This window comes from Lepisosteus oculatus, chromosome 3 (genome assembly GCF_040954835.1).
Source record: "Lepisosteus oculatus isolate fLepOcu1 chromosome 3, fLepOcu1.hap2, whole genome shotgun sequence".
In the NCBI taxonomy this organism is placed as follows: Eukaryota; Metazoa; Chordata; class Actinopteri; order Semionotiformes; family Lepisosteidae; genus Lepisosteus; species Lepisosteus oculatus.
This window is the reverse complement of record NC_090698.1, coordinates 66,631,993-66,653,598: the sequence shown is the minus strand read 5'-3', so window position 1 is coordinate 66,653,598 and position 21,606 is coordinate 66,631,993. Positions and strand designations below refer to the sequence as shown.

The following is a 21,606-nucleotide window of genomic DNA, read 5'->3' as shown; positions in this document are numbered from 1 at the left end:
GAAAAAACAAAGTAGCTAGATTGATAGTGTTGGAGCTTTGAGTGAGACACTGTTGTTATCTTTTATATTTATAATGTTGACTCTCCTCACTAATTAAAAGAAGGTTTGAGATTTTCACCCATTAAAATACCCGGCCTGCATTTAGACTTTATTTCCAGGTGGATACTGACGTGCCGACCGGATTGTTTGCCAAAGGGAAAAACTCTTCGCCGTTTCGCGCTCCTTATTTGGGCGATCCGACTCAGAAATGCAGAAGAAATGTTTCAGCTTGGCCTCTTCAACTTTCATGCTTTATGCAGTCGAAAGCCTGAGAATGTGCAGTCAGAGCTGCCAAAAAACGAAAGAAAGTAATCAACGTCGACAATTTCTGTGGAACAGTGTGCTTGAACTTTCCGCTTTTAAACACAGTAAAGATCTGGAACGGCGCTGTCCGTTATGGCCGCACTATGTTTTATGGCAAGGGAACTTGGAGAGGGCGGAATGCGGGGCCGAGATAAAAGATTCCAAATATCCACTGAAGTGTTACTGCCAGTCTCTCGTTTCGGATGGCTCCAGCAGGGAAATCTTAACAGCTGTGGACAAGCAAAGGTGAAATTCCCGAGTGTCAGGATACTTCGGGGGCAGGAATCATTTATGGGAAGGAAAAGACGTTTGTGAATTGTGGGCCTACCCGTGCTCGCTATTCAAGCACTGTGCAGGTGGCTCCTGGACAGACGTTGTTTTAGTCCAGCTTTATGAAGTTGTTTCTTTGAGGCTGAGCGTGAAAACAGAAATCAAATGTTAACTGCATTATTCATTTCTCTCCGTGACTATGCCACTTGGAAGCCTGCGTTAGATGACTAAAGTATGTTTAGACTTCCCGAGACCGCGATAAGCGAATAGGAGTTTGTGGGATGTTCAAGTGGATCTTAGCATTCAGCACATTCTTATCTGGAGACACAAGTACCCCAGCAAACAATGTCAGGCCTCCCCTTGAGAGCAGCACTGGAGACTCGCTGTGTGTGGTTTAAATGTCATCTCTTAGGTACTTTCAGCGTTTTAGAAAGTAATCTGCGACAGGAGCTTTGCTAAAAGCCTGTGTGCTTTGTTTCACAGAAATATCCGTAAAGTCATTTCATCCTTGTAGTGTACCATTTCTTCAAACTGGTGAAGTAAAATGAAGGGGGGGTTTATGGTGGCCAGTTATGCTTATACCCAGATGCCAAAAGAGTACATTCTTCCTGTCGTCGGTGCTAAAGATCTTAAGGAGATACAGCAACAGGCAGACATCCAAGCCTGCCACAGGGCCCTGTTTTTTTACCCCCTATAAAAGCTGGGAAGTGAATCCTGGCGTGGAGCCCGACGTTTTGGCAACGATCCAGGGCAAAAAAATAAAGGAATGCTAGTAACAGAATTTGCAAAAGCCCAGACAGCATGAAAAGCAACAAAAGAAGAAGAAAAAAAAAAGAAGAAGAAAAAGAGCTGCATGCATTTTAGTTCCAATTTGAAAGATATTGTTGAGCGTGTTACGTGTTGTTCCCTAAATATTGTTTGCGCAGTGTTAGTGATTTGAAATGATGTCACAGTGACCTACAACTTATGGAAGCAGCAGGTTAAAGGAAGGTTAAGAGAATTAGTCTTGTTGTTCAAGTCCATATTAATAGCTTCATTGTCTCTGTCTTGGCACTGCATCCGCAATTAAAAACCTCTTTTCAGTGTCTTTGGGCACAAAGTTAAGTAAATCTCTCTATCCTTTTGATGGGAGTACAACAAATTGTTACTAAGAAAGTGTAAAAAGCTATCCCTGTTTTTCTAATTATTCAAAATATTTCATGTGTTGAGTGTGTGGATTTTGTTTCGAGAGTGAGAGTCCTCACTGGCATTTTCACCAGAGTGCAAGCAAGAGGAGATGCAAGATAAGATTATGGACACGTTCTGAAGAAAATAAAATTGTTTGCAAAACAGGAGGTTTGTTTTCCGTGTCATGAGAATGGGATACTGATGTCAATTGAGCTACAGCTTTTTAAAATCTAAACTGTTCGCGTAATCTTTTCTGAGCTGCTGTGGTTTTATATATTGTGAAAATAAAGCACTTGGCAGTCTATGTTTCAGATGTACAGTACAGAAAGTAACTGAAAGTGAAACATGTGGGTGAGAAATGTGGTCACCAAATATCATTCAGTGTTCAAAGTACTTGGGGAGATTTGTTCGTGTGTTTTAAAGCAGGGTAGTTTTTCTTCTACAGTCTTGTTCCAAAATTCAAACCCCACAATGTACAAGGAAAAGGGGCCACCTGTGGCCTCTTTCTCACTGCAGAGTGAACTCATTGGATAATTGCACCCCTAGAGAATATAAGAACCAGTAGTGATCTAAGAACATAAGAAAGGTTAGGTTATTCAGCCCATTTAGACCTATTGTCTCCGACAATCTTGTCCAGCGTTTTCTTGAAAGAATCCAGGATATCTCATTGAAGCAAATGGACTCTGCACAGTATTATCTCTGTAACCCTGCAGGGTACTTGCCGTGCCAGCTTCAGGTTGTATTCTGTCTACAGGTCACCAGGTAAGATCCAGTGTGAAGTGTGATGATGGGGAATCGAACCTCTGACAACGTTGCCATGTGGAGCAATGGACCAATTGAGCCCTGTTTGCTATTTCAGAATGCTGACCTCCCACTTAGCTTAAAGATAAACACTTTTGAAAGATGCTGTAGTTAGGGTCAGGGTTGACAAGTGATTTAACCATTAAAGACACTTGCTCAGAGTTCATGCAACAGTAAGCCCTTCCTCGTCTGGGCGATGTCATTAGTGGACTGGGAGCAAGATTCCAGAGGAGCAGTGCACAGTGGGCCGCGCACTGCTAGAGAATGGATCAGCCGGGGTTTCTTTTCATTCACTGACGTGTCACTTACTAGATGCTTGTGAGTTTGCAGTGTTGTCTAGGGTTTATACACCTGTAACATACTTGTTACTTTTACTTCTACTTACTTGGTCCTGGTAAGAAAATAGCTCTGTCAGAAGGAAAGATCTTTTAGTTTGAACTGCCTGTACTGAGCTGTTCTACTGTAACATTAAGATGAATATATAAATAGTACATTTTGAAAACAAGCAGGTTTCAAATCCGTGTTTTGTTGAGGGAGAGAAAAGGAGTTTGTCTTAGCTGTTTCATATTGATGTGCTTTTTTTCCTTTCTCCCCTTATTCCTAGTGTAATGCGGCTTCATAATAATACTTCATAATGTTTGAGGTGGGGCTGCACATCACAATTTGTAGATGGTCCGGTATGAATTAGTATATTAAATAATTAGTATTGTTCCATTTTGATTCAGTGCAAAATGACATTTAAATTATGTAAGAAGAAATTACAATCACAATGATTTTTTTAATTCATCCAGTTTCGGAATAACCCCCAAATTGATTTACATAGAATTGGTACAGTTACATAATTTTAATTCCAGATTGTTTTGTACTAAAGCTTTGAAGAAGCAGAAGTATGTGACATGTCACCATAAAGTTTCTCTATTAGCGTTATTCACTAACAACTGACAGGCCAGAAAACTAAACAATGATGACGCGGCAGGTAACCTGAGCACACATCCTCACCTCTGTGCCATAAAGGGAAATTTCAGTGAACACATTTGGATATGCGATACCTGCCCACAATGCAGTTGTGAGTATCGACCTGACTGTGGTTGTTTTAGCTGGCTTGATCCAGCCCCTGAATTACAATCAACTTTCGAACACGTGCTGTAAGTCTATATGGAGGAACAACTCTTTTCCTTGCGTCACTGGATGCTTAAGCTCTTTTGGTTAAAACTGTTAGAAATCTATATTTATTTAAAAAATATCTATTGCTCTAGCCTTACCAGGGCTTATTAACAAATCCAGGTAATAGAGCATCATATTTCAAAAGAGCAGGTCCTCAGCACAGGTGAATACTTTAAAGCATTTCATTTCCATAGCCAGATGAATTCCTAGCAACACTGCATTCATATTTAGTTTTGCGTCAGGCGACAGCACTATCGTGTGAGCAGAACACAAAGCAGTAAAACAAAGGACAGACAACCATCCCTGTCATAGCACAGATGGGAGGGAAATTAAAGAAATCGCTGCGGGGTTACAGACTTAAAGGTTTCATACCTTCTCTTTAATGACAAGAAACTAAAAACATGAACTGGATTGAGCTCTGAAAATGCTCCGCTATTTAATGCGAGACAAAGCGTTTTCTGTATGTCACACTTTTCCCCTGACTCTCCACAGGATGACAGGACAAGAAGTCAGTATCAACATGACTCCATCCTGGTCTGTAGCCAGCCTGAAAACAAAAAGGTCGCAATGACAGATCTCCCTAGGTAATCCTAAGGATGAATGAATTATTTCTGACTTAAAAAATAAATGTTCTGTAAACCCCCAGATCTTCCTGGATCAAAACTGCAGTCAAGCCTACAGCTGGCATGTTGATTTGTCAAATACTGGGTCAGGTCCAGGATTTTCAAAACTGTCTTTATCCCGACAGCCTTTAAGTTGGACAAAAGCCACTTCATGAGCCGATGACCTCTTGAATTTCCTTCATCCCTAGTCGGTTCTGTGATACCAGATAAGACACATCAGGAAATTGTGGAATGGCACAACAATACCAGCCCATAATCCCGAAAAAGTTCACAGCTTTCCTGCAGACTGGATCCGGGGCAATGACAGATCGTCTCTATTTTATTAAGCGGTGGTTTCAAAAGTCCGTTCCCCATTTTCCCTTAAATTGCTCCCATGGGGATGAATCAAGTGTTTTGAATTTAATACAAATGAATGGAATTGAATATCAAAGCGCAGGCACTGAAATTCCTGTTTGGCAAATGTGTGCTTTTTCCTCATTCGCCATCAATCCTGCATCCTGGAATTTTCTCAGGACAACACACAAATGTTGCAGATATTGTTCCTGGTTGTTACTAGTTCATCCTCGTAAGCAGCAGTAAAGTCTGGCGTGCCTGCCGCAGAGTGTCCATTAATCACTGTCAAGTGACCAGCGCTCCCAGCAGTATCACCTTGAACTGAGCAAGATCAGATGGCGTTCTACTGTATATGAAGATCCTCCTGAGGCTAACTTACCAATAACCGTTATTAATATGTTATTACACTGGCTTTTGCCTATTGTTCATGTGTGTCCACTATAAATGATAAAAGCTATCACATTTTGTCTTTCTTGAGATTGATGCAAAGCAGTTTAGAGTCATCTTTCCTCTGTTCTTGTTCAACCCCGCCGCCCAGCTGCCAGCTCCATCACGCACAGGTGTGACGTAGCATTTTTTTGCATTTTTAAAATGCCCATCCTCTGCGTCGGAATGCAGTGCATCGACAGCCGAGAACCTACAGTGCTTTCCTAAAGCACCACGTTGTTGAATTACATTCTATGTTGTTGAGTTGCAAAAGTCTGCACGTTTTAAAATGCAAGTTTGCAATCCAAAGTTGAATGCTTAACCTGAACATTTTCATGGGTGAAAGAAGTTAAATGCCTGCAAAACCCATAAATAAAAATGTAGATTTCCGGATTTTGTCAGGTGTCGCATCAAATCCAGACTCTGAGATATTATCAGTGGATTGGAGTTTGATGACGTAAGTCAGGAGGACCAGAGACGTTGGTAGTATAGTGTCCGTTTGGAAAGTCAGCTGCACTCCAGCAGGGAACTTGTCCATTATAATATGTAACATGTCACTCCTAAAATTGACAATAGGTTTAGGCAATGACTCATCCTTTTCTGGACAAATCTGTCTTGGGATATTACAGAGGGGTCTCTATTGCCCATCCTGGGCAAAGTCATAACAATTGTCTCAATTCTGTTGCTAAAGAATGTCTCCCAGAATTCCAGTTTGGGATTACTACAAAATTAAGTTTCACAGTACTGCTGTTTTGCTTTTCCCTAACTAAAGTGTGATTAATTTGCTCACTCGGTAAATCAGTGGTCCTGGTTTACAGTGTTTTATGCTTTTTTCTGCTTTTTGAGCCAGCCAAGTTCTTCATCTCGGGCAGATTGTTTTCTGTCTTAGGTGTGGTTTTTCTTTTAGCTCTGAAAACGTTATCTGGTGATTCCTGAATTTTAGACCTCTTCTCGTTCAGTGTAGCTTGTACTGTATACAATCATTTGAATTAAAGGCTAATCTACACTTGTCGTGTTTTTGACACAAAGCCAATGTCCATCTGTCACTCCTCTTACATGCTCAGTGTAGTCAGTGCACATGCATGTGTTCAGTGTCTATTTTTTAAGCTTTCGCTGCATATAATAACACACACCATTGCACACATGTTGGAAGTGGAGTACATTCGCTTTTGGGTAAAAGAAAAACAAAACAGTCACTGTTGGAATATATTCGATACATTGCCATTCCCAATGAACCGTTTGCCATAAATACGTTGAACCAATCAAACCGAGGAAGCAAACCTGCACCATATCTTCGCACCCAAACATGGGCCTTGGGATGTAGATTCTGCAGAAATTGCTCCAGTACTGGGGTTTCCATCAGCTCATTGCGATCCAATGGCTGAACCCACTTATACAGAAGATCTCTAACACGAGGTGATTTCTCCTTCGGGGCACAAGCCTCCTCAATTCTCTTGTGATGAACTGGACTGATTTCGTATGGATGGTGTCCATTAGAGATCTGCTCTGGGGCCCGACAAAGTACCGGGTTTTGGGCTGGGTTCGGGTCGGTTTTTCACATACAACTTCAGGCTCGGGCCGGGTTCGGGTTTGTTTTCTAATAAGTGAAAATGAATTATTATTATGTTATGTTTTAAGTTTATTTTTATTAGAAGAAATTCGTAACTCATTTTGCGCGCTCGCTTGCTCGTTCTCTCTCTCTCTCGTATGTGTGTAACAGAGCCCACCTAGGTAACTGTGTGCAATGGATGAAATAAAACAAAAACTCACAAAGGGAGAACTACTTAAACTTCCAAATGAGTCAGGGACAGCTTCGTCATGGAAACATTATGACCTAAATACCAGTTTTTCTCAGCGTACAGTATTTTCTGTTTATCAACGCAAGCGCACAGCAGCCGAGCAAAGCATTGTAAAACCGTGTCTGTGAGAATCCGTCATCCGTGTGTGCAGGTGTGTGTCTACTCGCTCTGAGAGGAAAAGAGAGTGACCGATTTCGGGTTCGGGTTTCAAATTGGCAGTACCATTCAGGCTCGGTTGGGTCAGGTCTCAAAGTTCGGGCTTCAATTTCATGCCTGTGCAGAGCTCTAGTGTCCTTGGCCCTATATGTTCGACTGCCTTTCCCAATATGATGCGTGTAGATCTCTCCTGTTTTGGACACCTGCAAACCTTTCGGAAGTAGCCCAGAAACATCTGACTAGGGCTGGGCGATATGGCCAAAAACATTATCACGATAAAAATGTTCGTATCAGTCGATATCGATAATTATCACGATAAATGTAAAATCATTATTTCTTTCAGGTTTAAAGGCAGATTTTTTCTCCTGAGTGAAAGTGAATTGGTAAATTAAACAACTCTTTATTTTAAGAACACAACAAACACTTGCCAAACAGCAGAAACATTAAACAAATCTGAGGTAGAGAGAATTCAAGTCTTTTTTATGTCAAAATATGCATGAGTAAAATTAACAAAATAAATATCTTAATAGAAAAATTAAATACTGCAGTGTGATAAAACACACATAGAAGATGGCTCAGACAGACTGCAAAGTTTAAAGTGCTCTGTTTTATGTCTGATCGTAAAAAGCCCAAATATCTCCAAATTACCCATTATATCTCCATTTGCTTCAGTGTCGCTCATGTCTCCACTGTAACTACAATCCTGTCAGCCACCACCGTGTGGGTAAACACCACCACGTTAGCTGCCCGGTCTGCAACACGCACGTGCGCTCGCGCGGTATTTTGTGCGCGTGCGCATATCATGCGCAAAGCATAAACATATATATCGAACATTTATCGAACTTTTGTTAAAATTATATCGAGGAAAATTATATCGCGATAATTATCGTTATCGGATTATCGCCCAGCACTACGTCTGACATCAACCTAATCTGTAATGCAAGTTAAATGTGACTCTGGCCGGCACTACGACGCCAAGGTTTATAGACCGTCTGTCTTCCAGCTTCAGCCTTAACCCAGAAAAGTCACTCGGTCGATCCTGATTCTCATGTCGGAGTAACTCCACTGTCACGGTCGACATCCCCTCCTCCAGAGGGCGCTCTAATCCTCTGTAGATAGTCCTTTTAATTATTCCTTCCTGGTGTATCTCATCAAGTCCGTTAGTTAAGTTTGCTCCCCCCCACCAGCCTTTGGGGCTCAGCTTTGGAAAATGGTTGTCTCATGGCCTGCCTACCACCAGGCTTCACTGGGAAGTCTGATGGCATAGGCCAGTAGACCTGACCTTCTGAGCCCGGGGCCTGGGACGAAGCTCCGTATTCCTGGTTCTTGTTTTTTCCTGTGTCAGTTCCTGTTCTGTCTCCGGATGGATTTCTCAATAATGGACACAGGGACTTTTTCCTGATTCTCCTGTGGACCTTCGTGGATTTGGTTGCAATGGATACCTATCCTTCACTTCTGCACGGGCTTCCCTGTCATCACTGTGAGCACCATTAAACCTTGTGTGTCTTCCCTCGGCTCCGTTCCCTATTCCTTTCTGGATTTGCCGCCTCGCATAGGGTCTTAAAATACTCTATCCATGTGCGCCTCTCCCGGCAGTCGTTACATCCTCTCCACGCTTCTGCTCCACTTCCTGTCACCCTTGCTCTAATCTTGCAATTTGCCTTTTCTAACTGTTCTTGCCATGAGTTTTGATGCCAAAACCTATGGATCTGTGCTGTTAACTCTACCACCGCCCGCTTGCTGGTGTTGACTGCCAGTGCCTTGGCACTAGAGGAAACCAATGAAAGACCTGGAAAGCTACTTTCACAGTGACAGTTCTAGTTCACCTGGAAGCAAATGGCTCTCAACAGGAATGTAACAACATACAATCTGAGTTAACAGCAAAGCAGAGCTTCGCGTCTGAAACAATACTGAAACATGAGGTGAACACAGACACACACACACACACACACACACCAGGGCCACTTTTCCCAGAAACCAGTTAACCTATCAGTATCACTATCACTTTTCCCAGAAACCAATTAACCTATCAGTATGTTTTTGGACTGTGGGAGGAATGGAGCATGTTGACATAACTGAGACAAGCACGAAGAGCACAAACAAACTACAAACTCCACCCAGAGAGCAGCTCAGGTCTGGAATTGAACCCTTGCCCCACCAGTGCAAGGCAGCAATGCTAGCCACTGTGCCACTGTGCTGTCTCAGGCAAGAGATATAAGAGCATACGGACACTTACCACTAGATTCTTCAATAGCTTCTATCCACAAGCAGTGAGACTGGCAACACATTTAGCCATCCCCCTCGGACCACACCTACACCATCACCATCTACCTCTTTATGATTTCTTATCTATTGCGCATCTCCAGTCATTGTTTACACGTCTGTATTGTTTACATTCAAACTGTCTACATGTTTACTTGCACATTTTCTATTGTTTGTTTGTATATTGTCTTGATGCACTGTTTGCACTTTGTCTTGTTTTTTACACTTGTTTTACAATCGAGAGACTTTCTGTAAGTAAGAATTCCACTGTACCAGTACCGGTTACATATGGCAATAAATTTCAAGTTCAAGTTCAAGTTCCTGTGACCCTGTCTTGGACAAAGTGATTAGAAGATTGATGGATGGAATGAACACTACATCTCCATAACAGTGCTATAATTTTATCTTGTAATTTTTTGTCGTTTTTCTAGTAGTTTTTTTGCTAATTTACAATAAGTAGTTGTGCCATTGTGCACTTCCATGTCATGCGTGTGTGCTCTTGTCAAAGAGCAATCCTCAATGCTCTGAGAAATGAACTGTAGACCAGAAGATGCCGTTGAGGGATGACATCATTACTGGCATGATAACCAAAGAGCACCTGCTGCTGGTTCTGTAGTACAATTCTGATACACAGTGTCAAACTACATTAACAATTGCCATTGAAACTTTTTCCAAATGGGATTATTTTGTATGGATGTCAGTGCCCTTTGTAACCAAACTACGTGTGAGTGGAAGGTGAATTCTTCGACCGGAACTAGGCTGTGTCGAGGCCTGACTCTATTCCAGTGCTCTTACTGATGCTGGAAAATTGCTAATGTCGTTTCACAGCCAGAAAAAGAACTGGGAGGTACGAAATCATGAAATGTTCCTGAAAAAAGGAACCAGTGATGAAGGTTATATTAACAGAACAACTGAGGTTTACTGTAAGATGTCTTGAGAGCCGGAGGAAGAGGTCCAATGTGCTGAAAACTAAGTATACTAAAACTGAAGGAAAATTAAAATGAGAGCAACTGAAGTGAGAATCAGCTGGTTGTGAGGGGCAGTACCGAGATGGTGTACTGTCATGGAATTATGTTAAAATGTCATGAACAAGTCATGGGGAATTATCCTTGAGAAACTGGTGGGACTCTGGTTATCCCCTTTTATAGTATGCCCATAAGCTCTCTGTATAAAACTAAAGCACTATAGGATGTAAAAGAAACATGAATCTTGTTCTAATAAATATAGTGACCTATAATGCCTTCAGCGGTGTTCAGTACTGTACAGTCAAGTACCTTTTCATTCTGGTATTGTGCTCAGAAGCAAGCAAGAGCAGGTTTCTCACTTTTATTACCAGCAGGACCGTTTGTACCAGAGGACATGAGTGCCAATGAAAAAATCCGTAGAGCTGCCGATTTTATTACTACTTTAGGCAGGATTTTGTTTTTGTTTCATTCTTCTGTTTTGTTAGCAGTTTTCGAGGTTCCGTCAGTGACGAACCGGAGTTTTTGTGAGTGTGAGTGTCTGCACGATTACTGTTGCACAGAGAGATGGGAGGGGGAGAGGGACATCAGGAGGCGATAAGTGAGTGTGTGGTGTTTTACTTTTGACTTTTTTATTTCATTTCAGGTTGAAGAAGGGGGTAAAGCGTCTCACTTACAGCACAGACTGCAGCCTGGGGACCAGGTGGTCAACATCAATGATGTGGAGCTGAGTGGCTCAAGGCAGGAGGCCGTCTCTCTGGTCAAAGGATCCTACAAGACTCTCAGGCTCACTGTTCGCAGGTATCAAGATCCATCATCTGTTCTGCAGTTGTTATTTTTACACCGACTTTGATTACTGACATATTTTGTTAGAGTGAATACTATAAAATCCCTGGTCCTTTTTGGAAAAATCTGAAAATCTTTCTCTTTTTTTGGGAGGGAATTCTGTTAACATTCACTACTTTAGCATCTTGTAAGACTACATCAGATGTTCTACAGCAGGTAAGTGTCCTATCTAGGCACCTATCCCCCTTTTCTCATTTCTGTGCTCCAGGTACAGAATTATTTTGCCATCTGACTTTATTGCTGTGAAGGATTTCATGTTTCATGGGCAGCCATATGTTTCTTCAAATGCGTTTCTTTTTCACGTAATCCAGTGCCAGCCCCCAGTACCGTATAACTGAATAATTTCCCCAAAGGACTGTAACCGGTTAAATGGCATCCTCCTGTTTGTGGCCTTTCTTATTGTTGGTATGTTATGAGTGTCTTTGGACGCTAGAATTCCTGCTGGCCAAGCGAAGAAAACAGAGTGTTTTGGAGGAACCTAGAGGTCAGTTTAGGTGACTAGTCACCAGCAGAGCTTTACAATTTCAGTGGCTCAGTGGGTAGCAAATCTAGCAGTGCCATTCTTTGGAGCAGAGGTAGGAAATCGTGATCCCTGAAGATTGGTGTGCCTGCAGGTTTTCTTGGTCAACAACAGCAAGAGACCAAGCTTGGAAATGCTGTCACATTGGTCCCATTAAGCCGATGCTGAGCTCATTTAGGATGCCAAAAGCTGGAGTGAACACCTGGACTTCCAGGACCAGGATTGTCTTCTCCTGCCTTATAGATCCACAACTTCTCCACCCTGATGGTAATAAATCAGTGCATAACATTGACTTTGACCTCACATCACAGGCACCAGCTCCGTGCTCCCTGATATACTAGTCCAGCTCTGATACATTAAAAGCATGTAGATAAGACATTGGCAAGCACAGCTCTGCCCACCACCCTATGTTAGCGAAAGGTTTGAGTTGTAATCTCCTGACAGCTTTCATCTACATTACTCCAGCAGCTCCAGGCAAACCTCTCGACACCCTGTTCGTAAGAAAATAGGATCTGCCGTCTTATACACAGATTTTTGGCCAGCTGGTCACCCTCTTTCGGTTGTCAACACCGCTGATAAGCAGACTTTCAGTCCTGTCTCTCCCTTGTGCACTCTAACTGTATCATCAGAGGCCTGGCATAGTTTGGTTCTGATTCAAAAGGCTTGCTTGTAAAAAGACTTCTATGGAGGCTGCCTGCGTTGTATGATACGTGAGATGAACTGCCTGTGAAACAAACAAAAAAAATCCTTAGTTGCTCCTGGATGTAGTGGATGTTGACCTTAAAGCTACGAGCTATATGACCCTGCAACTCACAACCCACAGCTGGCAACCCACTGAAGATCAGCAGGTGTGAGCCTGGCCTGTATCTGGATGGGAAAGCTGAGGTTGCTGCTGGAAGAGGTGTTAGTGGGGCCAGTAGGGGGCGCTCACCCTGCAGTCTATGTGGGTCCTCATGTCCCGGTATAGTGACGGGGACACAAAATGAAAGAATAAAAAGCATTGCTCAAAGAAAGTATTAAATCATAATTAAATGAAAGCATTACATTGATTTAATTAAATACATTGGCAAGAAGGAAGCCATCACTGACAATAACCCAGCAAACCATTTAGGTGACAATGAAACACATAGATTTCTTGGTCATATGAGATCAAATGAGAACTGTTTGGTCTCAACGCAAAGTTTTCCGTCAAGCACAAGTGCAACACAGCACATCTCCCAGTCTGCACCATTCCTGCTGTCAAGCATAATGATGACAGCATTATTTCACTAGAACATGTCATTACAACATGGAGCAGACACAAACACTTATTAAATAAAAACCTATCTGAAAAGAGCTCTGGGGCACAGCAAGAGAAAGCCTGACTAACTAAGGTTCCAAGGTGGGGAGATAATAAATCAGGAAGGTACTGAGCTGTCAAGCCTTGTAGAGCCTTATAGGTGAGCTTGAGGATTTTGAGGTCAGCTCGTAACCTGACAGGAAGTCAGTGCAGTGAATCGAAGACAGCCATGATGTAATCGCTTGCACACAACCTGTGTAGGATTCTGTCTGCCGAATTCTGAACCATATTGGAGTTTGTTCAGTATGGATTTATATACTCCAGCAAGTATGGCGTAGCAGTAATCAATACTAGAAAAGACAACTGTTTTGACCAACTTTCTTGGTACAGTCAAAGACAGCATAAGACATAATTGGCAGTATTTCTGAAATGAAAGAGTGATGTTTTTACAATATTCGACAAATGAGGGTCAAAAGTCAAGTATCAAATATCACCACTGAATTCACACTGAATATCACCACAGACAGGATAACTGCATTGGTTTTATATAGGTCATAGGAGGTTTCGAGTAGCATGACCTCAGTCTTGTCTCTGTTGAAGTTTAAGCAATTTTGAGTCATCCAGGTTTTTATATCAGAGATACCACAAATCACTGTAGGGCTTGAGTATCATCAGTATAGAAATTTTAATTCAGACCTCGTGGTTTTAATACATGACCAAGTGGAAACACACATATATACTGTATATTGAATAGCAGGGGGCCCAGTATTGAGCCCTGAGGAACACCAGACTTGATAAATCCAACTTCAGAACTAAAACCCACATGAGGAACAAAGTGTCAGCAAACAATAATGTAAGAGTTGAGCCATTTAAGAGTGATGTCAGAAACTCCAAACACAGTCTCAAGGCAAGAGAGTAAAGTGTCATGATTAACTGTGTCAAAAGCATTTAGGTCTAGGAGAAGTAGGAGAGAGAACCAGGATTAGCTGCTGTAAGAAGATCATTACTCAGGTTAACAAGAAGAACGGAGCAATGGTCAAGAATATATGAATAAATAATCCTCCTTCCCTGAGAGAACTGCTCTTTAAAATGTATATATTAGAAGTACTGTATAAAAAAGTCATTGGAGCTGATTGTTGTAGGCAGTTTATTGAGTGACTTAATGAAATTCTGGCATTGACTGGCTTTTTTTCTTGTGTTCTTTTAACTCAGTCCCATTTATTCACTTGCGATATAGCCTAAAAAGTTACAGCCTTTAAACACAGCAATTGTTCTTTTCCAGATGAATTGTTTTTATAGAAACTGACCTCCGGGGTCAGACAATGTAGAAAGTGTTCTTAAATGTTTCTCCTATTTCTGTGAAATACAGTGAGAACAAATTGCAGTGTTAGCGCAATTAAAAAACAACAGTGTTGTGCAGAGTTACCAGTATTACATTGCCTTGACTGTTGAAAGTGAGTACACAATGGGTCCTAAAAGACAGTGAAAACGTATATACTTTTGGTACTGAAATTATGTACAGTATATATTATAAATCAAGAGTGACATTACTTAGAGGCTTAAGAGACATGCGGCTACAGTACTGGTACATTAGAGACTCTGATGCCTCTATTTTTCCTTATTACATTAGTTTACTTTCAGCTTCCAGTTGTTTTCATGCCTGTTTATGATGCAAGTCCCCAGATTTAAGCGTGATTTGTTCTCTATGTTGCTTGAGTTCCACATGTGAAAACCAAGGGCACAAATGTTAAGAACCAGCTTCTTACCTCACAGACTACAAATGCAGATGCCATGACTCTTTGTAATCACTCAAATGGGGAACTGTCTTAGATTTGAACATTGGACATGAAACCACAACAGTGTTCAGTCCAGAGCCCTTAACCACACCTCCACTTTTATACACTTTCTGATACTTGGCTCCTATTCCTGAGGCTGCCTCGAGACTTTCTCAAGACCAGCATTTTTGACGATGTCAGTGATGTCTCCTCCACTTCGAGGACCATCTGAAGACCATCCGTCTTCAATTTAAGCAGAGGAAGGAGACGTGCAGCTGCCCTGTCAGCTGTAGGCGAGGAGTGTAAATGGGTGGACTCTCCAGGTACCCTGGGACAGTCTCAGAGGGTTGTTGAAAGAGATATGTAGGGCCGAACTAGAGGGTAGAAACTGCCAACTAACTTCCACTTTTTACAAAAAAAGTCTAGACTCATTACCCACCACCAGCCCTATCCAAGACATGAGATAAAGGATTAATGACTGCTCTGTTGCCCCGTACCCTCATCTTTAATCTCCTTTGCTATACTGACCAACAGATTATCCTTCATACTGCCACAAAAATAAAGACGCCACCTCGTCGTGATCTGTTCTTCTTCCTGGATGGTTCTGCTTTTACTTTTTTAAGAAAGAGTCTCACTCTGTATTTGAAGCCTCTTCTGTAGTTCGGACAGTGCAAGTTTCTCGTGTTGACCCATAAGACAGAAAGACTTCACATGAGTTAGTCAGTCCAGACTTCAGTTAGCAGAAGCAGGGAGATGCATGACATAGCCATAGAGAATTGATGTATTGTTAGAAGACAGCTCCTACTACTTTAATCTTGGATCTCAGACACTGGTGTGAGCTTCCCTCCCCCCTTTTATTTTTGACAATGCCCAATGTTTTTCTCTTTGGAACAGAATACAATGAATTGTTCTGTGAGTATATGTTGTGTATTATTGTACTCTACATTTTTTCTGGTATTCCTGAGGGAGTGGGAGCATAATTTCATTCAATTGTGTTCATTTCTATATTATGCATTATAACACCACTACTCTAGAATATCCCACACTCATTGAAGATCATGAGAAAGGCATGTAGGCCCCTTGCTTTTGGCTCTTCAGTGCCATAGGAATAGTTTAGTGTGAGGGTGCTTGCTGCTATATTGTTGCGAGCAATCTAACACACAAGTCCCTTCCTTTTTCCTATGAGTACTTGATATCAATAGTACTTTTATCAGCGTTATGTTGGCAGCTGGATTTACTCATGTCTCTTCTACTGATCACCGACACATTTCCATTATGTATGTCCACCTTCCATGGAGTAACTTGATCTTCCTTCTTTTGTTAACGTTTATAAGTAACGTCTTTTATAACATTATATTTAGGAACGGGTGGCTTGAATTCATCCAGCACAAGATCTACATCTCCTTTTTTGGTGCTGTGGCAGTGTTCACATTGCTTGACTTCAGGAGACCCATCTCAGGTGGGATTCAGATTTTGAAATTATGGTTTTCAAAGTAAGCATGACAAGACCATTGCTTTACTGTCACGATTATAGTCCCCCCTCCTTAAGGGTGCTCCAGCCCTTTCACGTGAGACTTTATTCTGTGCACCTGTTTCCTATTCCCAGCCCACCTTAAAAGCCAGGCGCTGACGCTCATCCGGGCTCTGCATCTGATTTCCGTATCGTGCGAGTCCGGGACATGGAAGCGCCTGGTCCCGTTAAGGTTTTAAGCTCGGTTCCCGTCCCTGTTCCCTGTCCGCCGGTTCCGACCCGGCCTTCGTGTTTTAATTCCGCGTTTTGATGGATCTCCTGGTTTTGGACTTACCTTTGTGTTTTGGATACTCTCTAAGGACTACTCTTTTGGATTGTTCGCCTCGGCCACGCCCTCCCGTGCACCAGCGCACCTTGGACACGCCCCCTTGTCTTCAGCCCCGTATCCCTGCATGACGTTTTCCTAGTGTTTCCCCACTTCTTCGGATTGTGTCGTCCGCATAGGGTCCGGAAAGAACTGTCCGTTACATTTACAGGCGCATGCTGACTAAGACAAAAAACCCTTTTTATTGTGAATAACAGGAAGATAACTAGCGTGCACGCTGGGCTATAGCCAGTGGTTCAGTGCTTCAGATTCAGAGCGCCTGAAGTATGTACAGTGCTTCCTACACTTTAGGAGTTATCATCCACAGAATGCCGGGGTTGATGAAGAAATCCTACATAGATTGAAATGCAGACTTTGGCCAGCTGAAGGAACATGTTTGAAGATAGTGTTATTATAAATGATAAATAATTAGGAATTCTTCTAATCATGCTCAGTTTGGTACCATTTTAAAAATATAACTACACTCATAGATACATTTGTATCTAATTCCAAACGTAGCTAATTAGGAAATAATAAACTGCATGTACTGTACCACCTGCCTGCAGTTTGACATTATCAATAAAACTATTGATGTGCATGCCCTTGTTAATGATTATAAAGATAACACTGGAGAATGATCTTTTTCGAGAATCAATACAAAACCGTATTAACTCATAACGATGTCTCATTTATTTTACGATCACCAGTTACGGTGCGTTTTGCAGGTTGCGGTGTACTGCAGGCCTCTCACACGCCTGACATTGCCGCGATCCACGCACTGCAGGTTCCTGAGCCCGTTTCGGAGAAGCAGGCCAGTTAGGCTTTCCCGCCGAGCCGCGGGAGCAAGGTGACTTGACGTCAGCTGCATTCAGGCATCCGCAACAGCGAAGCCTCTTTGAGCGGGAGATAAAGGCTGCAGTTCATTCCATTCCAGCCATTTGTGCACGGAGCCCTGTGTACACAGCAAGCCTTTTATTTTCTTCATAAAAGGCAATAATGATAACCATTGTCACACACCTAGCTTTTGTTGCGCCAGTCTCTGTCTCAGTTTCACCATACTGATTAAAGAAAAAACTGTTTATGGCCTCATGTTCCCAAGGCCTGGCTGACGGACAGGTGGGTTGAGCCCACCTCGCCGGAAGCTCAGAGGGAGAACAATTGCCGCTCAGTCAAAGAGCTGTCAGGAGAGCCGCCGTTCTCCCGATGTCTGAGGTGCAGAGTTCAGCAGGTGAAAAGACAGCTCAGAACGCAACGCTTTCAGTTTGCAGGGTTTTTGCAGTGTGTGGTAGGTGGGGATGTTGACTCCATAAAGCACTAAACACACAACTGGAAATCGGTCCAGGGCCGGCACTATTCAGATGGAGATAATGGTGTGAGGGTAAACAGATGGTTCTACCAGTGTACTTACTCATAGAGAACTGCTTACTTACCTGATACAGCGACGTCATCAGCTAGCCTGTCTGAAAAGGGTGAACTTGGCACAGTTTTCAATCAAGGACTTAATGAAACACGATTTCTGCACGTCGCCAAGTGGTTCCTTGAAAGAGGCACTTTGGTGCGACCAGCAGTCGCCGGCACTTAAGTCTTTTTTTTTGTTCATTGAGAGGACCATGTTAGGAGGGGCTGATTTCTTCAAAGCCTTGAGATTTGGGGATGGAAAGTCTTCTGGCCACAGAGATACTATTGGGAAACCAACCAGCCCATAGGAGACTAAAGGGAAAATGAAGGAGAAAAGGAATATGCTCACTGGGTAACATTTGACTGTCAGGAAGCAGTTGTTGTGTTTTTTGGGGGGGCATTTCTGGCAAACACAGGATGAACACACTGCATTTCTCATTGGCCATGTTATGAATGGATTCCCTGTTGCATGATTAAAGGGGTCGAAAGAAGGCGATCCTGTGAGTAATACACAAGAGGAGCGACACAGGTTTTTGTGACATAGACAATGGACAGGAGCCCCAAGACCAATCAGATTTTAGGAAGGTAGGTGATGAAGGTGTACGCTTGGATTGTCACTGAGTCACATTTGACTGTCAGGAAGCTGTTGTGTGCTTTTTTCAGTTAATTCTGAAAAGCAGAAGAAATCAAATATTCCATTTAATATTTTACTACTGTGTTGTGCTGATATAATTTGGTAATTAAGCTATATACATCATTTTCTGTAATATTTACCAACAGAGCACTCAGTATGGGCTTTTTTATTAAGATGATTGCACTTGGGCAGAAATCAATATTTTGCTCTTTAGTAACTAAAAATAATTAGTTTCAATGGGGATCTGTTGTCAGTCACAGGCAGTACAGTGTTGTAGTTATTATTGATATGGAAATTACATTTCATTTGAATTATTTTAAGGTCAGTGAGAACTAGGCCACATTCCCTTGAAAAGCGATGCCCTAACAGGTGTGCTCTGGTGAGTTAAGTGCTGTCACTGAGGTTGCCTGGCAGTGTTGAGGTTTAATGCCTTGTTCTGCCATGAAAATGAAAAAGACATGCGATACAGGCACCAAACACTCTACAGTATAGATTGAGCAGAATATTTCTGACTGTGCTCAAATAGTTTTAACTGAATCGCTAAATAAGCAGGAGCTCGCTTGATCTCACTGTCATTTTGGCCTTTCAGAGTTTTGAACTTTTGTGTTACTATGATTTCAGCTTATGCAATTAACAGATTGTTAGAACACCCTCAAGCATTAAAGCAAAGAAATGAAAAGACCACTTCACAACATTTACATTATTCATCCCCTGGTAACACACATTGAAAAGGCAAGAACGAGACATAAGACTTCTACAGAACGAGATATGTCTCTACCTGATTCATCGAACTAAATCACCAGTTGCTAAGTACTGTAGGATCCCTTTTTTCCAGTTGCAGTTGTGGAGGGAAGTGTTAGATCTATTGTGTCAAATTGAGGTTTTCACAGTTTTCTTGCTTTGCAAAGCTTAGTAAAAGTCTTTATAAACACAGACATCGTGTTCATAACTTTGAAATATCTTGTAAAATGCAATAATTATTCCCTGCTCTACTTCCTGCTCTTCTCTGACATGTAATATCCCTAATTAGCTCTGAATGGGATCATGTTCACATAGGTGATTAGGGTCTGTATTTACTGTAGTTCTGTTTATTGCTGCCATTCAGCTTAAGGCAACCTTAATTCTGGTGTTTGGGTGTGAGAGAAGTCAAAGGGCATCATTTGGGCTCTGAGCAGAACAAGCTCTTGTGTGTGAACAGACTGTCTCAATGGGAGCTCTTGGCTCACAGTTTGTAACTCAAACCAGAATGCTGCAAAGAATCTCCGTGATGAAGCCAGCATATTGTTATAGCTTTTCTGAGTTGCGTAATACTCAACTGGTCCACTTTCTGTCCCTCTGGGAAGTACACCCTCGCTTATGAAAAGACTTTGCATAACATAAACAAAGAGCAGTTACAGAGGGAGGTTACTTCTGCCCCGATGGCAAGTGAGAAACAGAGCCTGTTGTTACGGCATCCCTAGTAAAGAACTGCCCAAGTGTGATTGAGTGAATTGGGCAGGAAGCCCATTCAACATGTCCCTTGCCCCAGCCTCTAAAGTTGTTTATTTATTTACCGTGTAGTTCATTAAGAAGAGGTACTCCAGGGCCTCCTTATAGCTGTTCAGCTCAACAGCAGCAACATTAACTCTAAACCTCACTCCTAGGCTAGTATGGAAGCTGTAAGCTTATCAGAGAAAGAGAAATCCGATGCTTGTACTGTTAGTGTGCCACTTCAAATCACAATTTGTAAAACACCTAAGGTCTTTTCCTCATTGACACTGAAATACGCAGGCTTTCTTTCTTCGTCAGTAGCAGATTCCCAATAAAATATTTTTCATTTCCTGAATTGAACATGATTTTCTATGTCTAAACTGGTAGTCATTACCAATAAAAGTGTCTGAGCTTATATCTGATCACCAAATAACTAATCCTATTGAATATTTTACACCTGTCCTCATAAAACAGTGGATGATGTTCTCCACCCAAGACATTTGAATGTTTTGTGTTTTTATTTTGCATTAAAAAGAGTCATGGGTCATAATATGCTGCACATTATCATATCACCTGTGTAGTGCAAATATACAGTAGATTCGAGATAATTTAATATCAGGGATAGTTCTCATTTACTTTTTTGCGTGGGTGGGCTATCTGTATAGACTAAGAAAATTCCTGTTGTGATCATGAAGCGCCTATTAATAGAAAAATTGATCAATCCTAACAGAAGTTGTGGTGTCTTGTGAGTTTCATGGTGTTTTTTGTCCGGTGAATCCAAGCCCAGCAGAGAGTTCTTGCTATGTGGCAACATTTGTTTCGCATTCGTTGTACTGAATGTCAGACATGTCCAAAAGATTAGCAGTGTTCAGAGAAACTGAAATAGTAACTCCCAAATGTCTGGTAAAGGATTTTTCTTGACCCAGTTCCCATGGTATCACAAAAAAGATACGTTTTTCTTCCAACAGTCGGTTCGACACAAAGCTAGAAAGAGAGTTTGCACACGAGAGACAGCCATTTGGCCCATACCAGATACTGATAAGAGTGGCAAACAAGAGTTCACGCTGGCACGTGGTTGAAATGACACGTCAAACCTTTTTTAACACCTTTATTTATAAAAACAGAATTGAGATTCATTTTTTGTTATACCCACCGGCTGGCGGACAGGCTGATTGGCTGCACTCATGGGCAGGAGTGTTGCCGTCGGTAACCCGGGAGCTTCACCCAGCCACCTCTCGCCTGGCAAGCAGGGTCTCTCATAATCCTGGATTGCGCCACTAGTAACACCGAAGCACATCCATTGCCACTACACATGGCTGGTATAACCAATCATTTGTTTAACCTAGGAGTTTACTTATACATACTGACACAATATGAAACATTAAATTCTGAGAGAACTTCATGGTTACTATGGAATCGATCAGTCGTACAAATGGCAACACATACATAAAACGCAAAGGATAAAATATGTCATTGTATAAAATTGTATCTTGCCTAACCAGCTTGTTTGAGTTTTTTTGAACAGCCATCAGCAGTCTTGAATT

General features: G+C 41.9%; 1 protein-coding gene across 4 annotated transcripts in view; it reads left to right on the top strand.

The window, feature by feature from the left end:
* shroom3 (shroom family member 3) overlaps positions 1-21,606 on the top strand; it is a 79,225-nt gene that overhangs the window by 5,275 nt on the left and 52,344 nt on the right. For 3 of the 4 annotated variants that reach the window (XM_069187383.1, XM_015362934.2, XM_015362926.2), the window contains exon 2: positions 10,952-11,106. In XM_069187383.1, the coding sequence (XP_069043484.1) occupies positions 10,952-11,106 (155 nt within the window). Of the gene's footprint in view, positions 1-10,951; positions 11,107-11,241; positions 11,308-21,606 lie in introns of those variants that run through there. The other variant, XM_069187385.1, reaches the window with a different exon arrangement.